Raw genomic sequence first — 8,648 nt, 5'->3', positions numbered from 1 at the left:
TTTGATCAAATCCATGCCCACTCCCTCCCCTCCAACATTACCCCCTCTGAAGAGGTAACCCTAAAATCTTTTAAGGATTAGATGCAAGCTCCCAAATACTTTGGACAATTTTTGGCCTTTGGAACAGAGTATGTTGCTAATAGGCCCAAGGACATTTTGACTTTAGCCAAGAAACTGGCTACTTTTCTTTGGAGTCATTTAACCTTAACTGTATAACCAATTCCTACAGATAGAACATGTAATTATTTTACTAAGTAAAAATGAATTATGTGGTAAACCATGCGGAGTTTTTATGGAAGTGTTGTGTGTAGAAACTGAAGAATTGTGTGTTCACTTAAACTTGTCAGTTTTTCAAGGAGGTGAAAACCTTGACTTAGACTAAATGTCGTTAGAAACTAGAGTCATTTTGCTAAGTTACTCACATTAGAACTCTTTAAATGGCTCACTAAAATACCTGGAGCTCAGATATTTTACTCTGAAGTATTTGAAACATGATTTGAGAATTTAGGAAAAGCAGGAAGCAGGAATATCTTTGGTATCTTGGGGAAAGTCAAGGGTGTCTATTTTAAAGCAGGATGCAAGCATAGGGGTGTTGCTTGGGACACTTCCTGTGCTGAAAGCTAACTACTCTTGTTCTAGGGAATTTGGTCTGAAGACTCACATTCTAAAGGTAATTTCCAGACAAGTTGAAGAAACCAAATAATAGGTTTCAGCCAGTACCGGTACGCTTAAGGTGCCTTAATTTGAACAAAATCGTGATTTTGTGTTCTCGTAAAGCAAAATTTCTTACTGTAGGACAGGAAGGCAATGGCTAATGCTCTGCATCAAGAAGGAAAAGCATGTCCTCAGAGAAGGTGGAGGGAGGGAAGCAGTTGCTGGGTTCCTCTCATCTATCTGCGTTCCTCCATCTACAGGTGAATTTCAAATTTGCTGGTACAGATCCTGGACAGAATTATGTTGATTTCTCTCCTCCGCCCCCTCCGCCCCGCCCCATGTAGTTGACTCTGGTGCAAACCAGGGAATAAGAGTCACTGAGGAGAGGGACCAAGTAAGATAGGGTAACTGATCCATTGCTGAATTAAATTTTTCTTTCAACTTATAAGCCATATTGGTTACCATGTTACTAAGGAGTGCATCTACTTGTCAGGGGATGTAGTATAGTTTCAGAAACAATTTGGGGAATCACTGAAAGCCTTTGACGCCACCATCTAATTGTCATGAATGGGGAACTACTGTTTAATCCACTGAGAGCCATCTCTGGTCCTGTGCTTTGCTCTCTCATAACTAGTGCTGCTGAGAAAAGTACACTGTGAGTTTAAAAACGAAGATATAGTAAATAAAAGAGGCATCAAAGCAGCCAACACTACTGAAGATGTGAAAACGGCCACCTGAAATAAAGGAATATTAGCAGGTAGCTCTTTCCCGGGTGAATATGAGTACCTTTCCCTAGTGGAAAAGGAAGCTTCCTGAGCATTTTCAGGTAGACAATGTACTGAGTAATGGGGAAGAGAATACAGGCAACGCGTGCAGTAGTTATGACAGCAGAAATATAAACAAAGATGAGTCAAGGATACCCTTTAGGAATTTGACCTAGATTTTTCTCCTTGATTTTTTTTAACATTTTTATTGAATTTTTGCAATTTTCATACAATATAATTTGATGGTATTTAGATCTCACCTATCCACAACTCCATTTACTGGAGTCTAATTTGTGTCCCCAAATGTCCTCCACGTGGGTCTACCTACTGGAGCCTGGTTAACCTAAAAGTCTCATCTTGAAAGAGACTAACTCTTTCTTTGAGCTGTTCAAACTACCATGCCCATTCTAGATACTGGAACTGCTTATTATAAATCTTATCTCTTTTTCCACACCTCCATATACTCAATATTAAATATTTTTAGTATTTATATACATAAAATATTCAAAACTATTATGGAAATATTTCAGAGTTATGAGGACTGTGGGGACTAATAGTCGTGACTTGGTGTTTCTGCTCTTTCCATTTATTAGCAGTTAGCCTCAGATTCCAATTCAGTAAATGATGGTACTAATAGCTCTTTCCCTGAAGGCTTTCCTGAGTATTAGATACTGTAATATATCTAAAGCACCAGCACTCACAGCAAGCATCCTGAATGTTCATTATTGTAATTAGTTAGTAATGAGAGAAGAAGGTTTTAACTTTAGCCAACTGAATATTTTGAGAAAGACCAGAGATTTATTAGGATTGACCTGAATCCTTAGTATAAATCGAAGCACAGACAATTGCATTTTTCCCATCATTGTATGAATTTTAGAATAATAAAAGTTGATTTGTCTTATGTAGTATGATCAAAGCACAAAAATACATACTAACACACAGCTGACAAATAACAGAACTATTTAAGACAGTGCCTCATGTTATTTCCTTATATGACTCCTGTGATTGACGAAAACACTTGTCCTTTACAGTTAGGGTGACAATAGAGCAAAGAAATTGTCACTTTTTATTATTCATTATGGAAATTAGGATAATTTATTCTTTTAAACAAAGTATTCAGCATTGGTTTTCATTTAAAAGCAAAACAAAGAAATGGAAATAGTGAGATACAAACAGTGCTACAACTTAGAGTTCTGCTAGTATCTTAATCCATGTAGTTTGGGGCCATCTCTTAAAACTGAAGGAAAGAAAAGTTCTGAAAAATATGTTCTGTTAACTCATGGAGAAACACTTGAAAATAACAATGATTATTACATCTTTCTTATTTCTGTATTGTTTTAAATTTCGTTTACATTTTTTGTCTTTGAATTTTATTTTCCCTTTCTTCACTTACACAAAATATCTTCAGTTCTATTGATATATTTCTTCTTTTCCAAGATTCATATTTAATATAAAATTTCAAATGCAAAGAGCATTTTAGAATAAAATAACCATTATTTTTTTCATGATCAAAGTATTTTTGTTTAAAATGGATAAGTAATTTAATGAAATGTGTTTTGGTTTTTATTCAAATGTGTTGAAGAAAGTAAAATCTTCTTGCACCAAAATTCACACATACACACACACACGCACACACACACACACACACACACACACACCCCACACTAATTTGGTGAGGATAATAGAAGAGTAAAACAAGCAAATACAATTAAATCTATTTTTACTATCTTAAGATATTAAAATATTTATCTCCTCCCAAGAACTATACAACCCTGCTATTTTCCCAGAATAACTCTGGTATGTTTATAAACAGTATATTTTTACCTCTTAGGGTTAATTACCTCTATAAAGTCAGATAAAGCATCTATCTTGCTAGCTGTTATGTCTGGCTCTGAGAGGTACACAATGATCCGGTTCTGATTGAAGGAATGAATCAAAGAACAGATACATGCATTTTTTTCTATTCCATCCCTATTTTTGGTTGAGTAAAATGTCTTCAGCCTAAAGAACACATATTTAATCAATACCCATGAGATTTCATCTAGAACTCAGTGGGATTAAATTGGATTACATCTATAAGATTAGATGAGTGAACAGTAAAAGCTGTGAAGGGGACTGGGACATTCCACCAGTCAGCATCTGGGTGGGTGGCATCCAGCCAGAGGGCAGCAGGGATTGCGAGCCATTGTGGTGGAGTGGAGAATGGCAAGAGCGTGACAGTGGAGGCCAAGCAGCCCAGGGTCAGGAGGAGTCATGTAGAAGCCAGGTATGGCACAGGAACAAGGTCATTTGGAAGAGTTGCAAAGGAATCTTGGAAGTCAGTTGTGCTGATGGCTTGTCCAGAGGTGAAAGACCTTTTAAGGAGATCCTGGTAAAGGGTGTTCCACCTAACTCACCTGATCTTAAAAGGGCCCTGCCCCAATATGATCAGGGAGTTATACTGGTCCTGATATATATAAAAGAGGAAATTATGAATTATTTTGTTATATTTAAATCATGCTGGAAATACAAAAATGCACATTAAGTTAATTCAATATGATTTTTAAATATCATAATTAAAACTGTAGGGAATTGGACATTTTCATGCAGAGTACATTGGTGCAACCTTTTGGTAGGCATTTTCAAGACTTCATCAAATTATATAATTCATTTAACATTTGAACCATTGATTCTCTTTCTAGTAAATCCTCTATTAAGAAGGATTCTTATGAAATGGTGTATAAAATTTTGAGTGTAGTATTGCATATTAAAGCCAAACCAAGGAAGCAAAAATCATTAAGCATTCCAGACCGGGGAAGTGAAGAGCTACCGTGTGGTTATTGCATCGCTGTATGTATACTCACTGAGAGGAAAGAGGTTGAACCTTATGTAGTGATAAGTGTCTGTCATATTAAACACAGCAAGTGCAGGGCCCATTTTGTCAGGTGTGCACACATATGATTTTTATACTCTCCGTCCGTGGGGAAATAAGAAGAACCCAGAGGCTACATACACTCATAAACACAAATAGCTCTTGTTTTTTTTTTTTTACAAAAAAAAGTTAAAATAGCCATGAAAATCTGTAATGGCCATTTCTAAACACGGCTGAAAAAGTGTTATGAGAGTCTGATAACCTTTGTAAAGAAGACAGTGTGGCTTTCTAATTTATAAAGTAAAAAAATTAAGTTCCTTATTTGCCAAACTCAATTGTAGTCAATGCTTAGCAGCTCAGAGAAAGCCTCAGGAAAAGGATATAAGATAAAGATATTTATATGGAAGTACAAAAAAATAAAGACAAAGATAAAGAGACAAAATTAAGGAATAAGGACTCATAAGCGTAAACAGAAATGAAATCAAATGAAAGAGAATGGAGATTAAGGGCAGTTAAAATATACAGCAGAGAAGTGGCCACTTAAAAGAGGATATGGGGGCTGGAGAGTTGGTTCAGCAGTTAAGAGCACCGACTGCTCAGTTCCCAGCACCCACATGGCTGCTACCAACTGTCCATAACTCCAGTTCCAGGGGAATCCTTTGCCCTCTTCTGATCTCTGTAGGCATTCCATGACATGACTGTCCTTTCATATATGCAGGCAGTATACTCATACAGTACATAAAAATATAAATAATTGATAAAGCTTTAAAAAAGAAGACATGGGCCAGGAATATGTTTGTGTCACCTTAATATGGCAAGAATACTGGTGAAAACCCCTACCGTGCTCTGAGAAGATGGACACTCCTCTGATTGTTCAGATTTAAAAGCCTTGTGGTTACACCCTAATCCAGTGGTTCTCATGATGATAACCCTAAGCAGTCTAAATGTGTCATTCATACATGTGATTAGTTTAAAACATTTGTCTCCTGAAAGCAAAGAAATGCTGGTACTATATTTGAGATTACAGCTAAAAGCTGGGAAGTTTTGCTCTTCACAGAATTTTCCACACTCTGTCTTAAACAGATTTCTGATTTAAGAGACTTTGACTCTTGCTCGTATCAGCCATACCCAGAGTCACATGAATTTCACATGGACACTCAACTGGGAAGACAGGGGAGGTGCTCTTTGATGCTAAGAACACAGGTGGGATTGCTTATTCCTCTTCATAATTCTTAGATTAATGAAGATTTACCCTGGACACATAGCAAATTACATATAATAAGCTGATTCCATCTCAGTTAAATTTAATATTTAAGATCTAATATATAGATCTCTGTGTTTCAGCATGAGGTCTGTTTTCTATTAACAAAGCTCCCTGTTGGGAAATCTACTCTGTTGAAGAAAGGAAAGTCTAGGATATGGAAGACAACATTTTCAAGGTTTTACTGAAACAAAAGCAAACAAAACAAAACCCCTAGCTGCTGAAGAATTACTCTGTCAAAGTCCTTGGTTTGGCCAAATTTCTATATATAAGCTTTTGATAAAACTTACATACTTAGTATGTAAGGAGGCTCTAATTATTTCTATTCATAAGCTTGATTTTCTTTCACTGGGTAGAAATTGACTTGAAAATTGAACAATTTTCTGTGTAGTATCTTTTAGAAAATAGTATTCATCACATAAACAGAATACAAATGGGTACTGAGTTTGAAAGTGTTGTGTAGTCTAATCTCTGTTACTCCAACTAGCATTTTTTATTTGGAGAAAACTGTGGCGGACTTCCACAAGATCTCTACAGATTAATGCTAAATTTCTCAAGACTGGTCTCAAGCCCAGATCACTAACATGACAAACATGGACACAGGGAACAAGAAATTATAAACTTACTTGACATGCCTCCACTCCCCTTTTCTCCCTTTTGGCCTTTAGGTCCAGGAAATCCTTGAAAAACAGCAAAAGGAAAAAAATTAAATCAAGTTAATTGAAAATACTCTTCTCTTTCTCCCTCCCTCCCTCCCCTCTCTCTCTCTCCCCCCCCCCCCCCCCCCCTCGTGTGTGTGTGTGTGTGTGTGTGTGTGTGTGTGTGTGTGTCTGTGTCTGTGTGTCCTGTTACATTTTTAGGAACTGGAGATTTTACCCAGGGCCTTATGTGTGTTATGAACACGCTATACCACTGACCTATGCCCTCAACTCACACAAAGTTTGCTTTAAAGGATATAAGACACTATAAATATAAGACATTAATTGGTAGCAACCTACAGTTACTGAAATGTACTAATCATACCCATGCTAATAATAATAGTGATTGCTTTTGAAATCAAGCTATAAGTTTGGAATTTATACCATCTCAAGTTATTTGCAAGGGTGTGGAATGTTCCCTTTTTAGGAAACAAGCAAAGCTGACATGTAGTTTGAGATTTATATACCCATTCTCACTTTCTTCTCTTCTTCTAACTCTGCTTTTCCCCTACCTCCAAGGAGCCCGACATCTTCAGATACATCCTGATTCTTGTGTTTTTGTTCCCATCATAATTTTTTTCTGTTTCGTCCATTCATTTGATTCATGGCATCCTTTAGACTGGATCATACAAGTTTTGTGGTGTGTTGGAAATGTGATGAACCCATTCCTAAATGTTCAATGGGCACTTGACTGTCTAGACACTTTGGGTGTGAGAACCCCTGGCCGTTTACACAGGGGTATAGTGGAAGTGTTGCTAATGGTTTGTTGCTTCGTCCAAAGCTTTACTTACAAAGGGGCAGCCAGGGGATAATTATGTGGTCCAAACAAGAGATTTTAATGATGACAATTTCATCTTATGAGAGTTGTTCTGTTTAAATTATGAACTATGAATTCTTCCAATAGATTTCAAATAACTATATTGCAAGATATCGCCTTCTTAGCATCAGTGCAATAATGACTCCAGTGTTGTCTGTTTTGAAATCAAAATTGCAGCTAATGCTTTTGATTTCTCTACAAAATCAAAGGATGTAGTTTTAAAAATCACAGAATTCAGAAAGGTACAAATTATTTAAAAACCTTTTTCTTAAATTATCCTCCTGTGCCAATGCTGTATATGTGGAGGAGTATGGACTTTAAAACTTTTTGAGTTGAAGTTTATTCTTCTATACAATGAAAATAGTACTGTTCATTGCAGAATTGCTTTACAAATTAACAGTATCCACAGAGCATTGTTTCTTAAAAGCTGGCTTCATTTGTTCATTTCTCACACCTTCGCTGGACTCTTCTGTCTATGATTTTACACTCAGTTAATGACAAAAAAGAATTTTCAACTCTATTCACTTTAATGGCACAATTATTTTAAATTTAATTGTAAAGTTTGAACATTAATTACTTTATTTGTTATGAGCTTTTTATATTTTGTCTTCATCTCTGTTTGGAATAATTGTTCTTATAGATCTCTTAGAGCAGATTATTTTGGCCCCTAATTTACTAAATTAAAAATATGTGATACAATCTATAATGAGTATGTTGAGACTTGAAGCAATTAAAAGGTGCAAATTACCCCAAATGAGATTTTCCTTCAGAGTTTAATGAAGTTTTAAACATTCCTTATCATATTCTTATAAAAAGAACTGCCAATTCTCTAATTGCTATTCATAATATGATTATATTTTATATCATTACATGGGTTTCTTAGTTCTGAGTGTGTTATTTCAGGCATTATTAAAATTTTAAAATAAGTACCACAAAATTCTCAGAACTTTACATTTTAGCAGTATCCTTTTTAAAAAATATTTTATTATTTTTTAATTTTATGTGTATGAATGTATTGCCTGCATATGTGTAAGTGCACCCATGCCATGCAATGCTTGCAGAGGACAGAAGAAGGTGTCATCCCCTGGAACTGGAGTTATGGATAGTTCGTAGCTGCCATGTGGGTACTTGGATTTGAACCAGGGTTTTTTGCAAGAACAGCCAGTGTTCTGAACTGCTGAGCCATCTCTTCAGCCCCAGCAGTATCATTTTATAAAGTATAGCACCAAAAATTCAGATTGTTCAAAGGAAATATTTAATAAGTTACAAAATAAAGTGGGATGGATGAGATAAAATCACATGTAGTTTATCAGTTTTAATTCTTCTATAAAGTATTTATAAAGAAGATAATATACAACTTAATTTCATAATTTCAACCTTATTTTCAAAATTAGGAAAGAAAAGGGGACTGTGTGATTGTCTTTTTACACAGTATTGTTGCCAATAGTGTTACAGAGAATAGTTTAACAGTTCCAGTGCCCTGTAATTTGCATAATCATCATGACCTGTCCATCAGACCTCTGACAACCATGAATATTTATCCTTTCTTCATAGCTTTACCCTCCACAGTTGAAATCCTGTAGTGTGCAGTTTTATTTATTTA

General features: G+C 35.7%; 1 protein-coding gene across 2 annotated transcripts in view; it reads right to left on the bottom strand.

Moving 5' to 3' along the window:
• Positions 1-8,648, bottom strand: part of Msr1 (macrophage scavenger receptor 1) — a 105,311-nt gene that overhangs the window by 31,381 nt on the left and 65,282 nt on the right. Inside the window, exons 8-9 of one of the 2 annotated variants that reach the window (XM_017800975.2) lie at positions 6,157-6,210; positions 2,195-3,864 (exon numbers count right to left, since the gene is read on the bottom strand). In XM_017800975.2, the coding sequence (XP_017656464.1) occupies positions 3,854-3,864; positions 6,157-6,210 (65 nt within the window). In that variant the 3' untranslated portion in view covers positions 2,195-3,853. Of the gene's footprint in view, positions 1-2,194; positions 3,865-6,156; positions 6,211-8,648 lie in introns of those variants that run through there. The other variant, XM_017800974.2, reaches the window with a different exon arrangement.

Source organism: Nannospalax galili, unplaced genomic scaffold, assembly GCF_000622305.1.
Source record: "Nannospalax galili isolate Female #2095 unplaced genomic scaffold, S.galili_v1.0 scaffold242, whole genome shotgun sequence".
NCBI classification, from domain to species: Eukaryota; Metazoa; Chordata; class Mammalia; order Rodentia; family Spalacidae; genus Nannospalax; species Nannospalax galili.
This window is presented reverse-complemented; position numbering and strand designations above follow the sequence as displayed.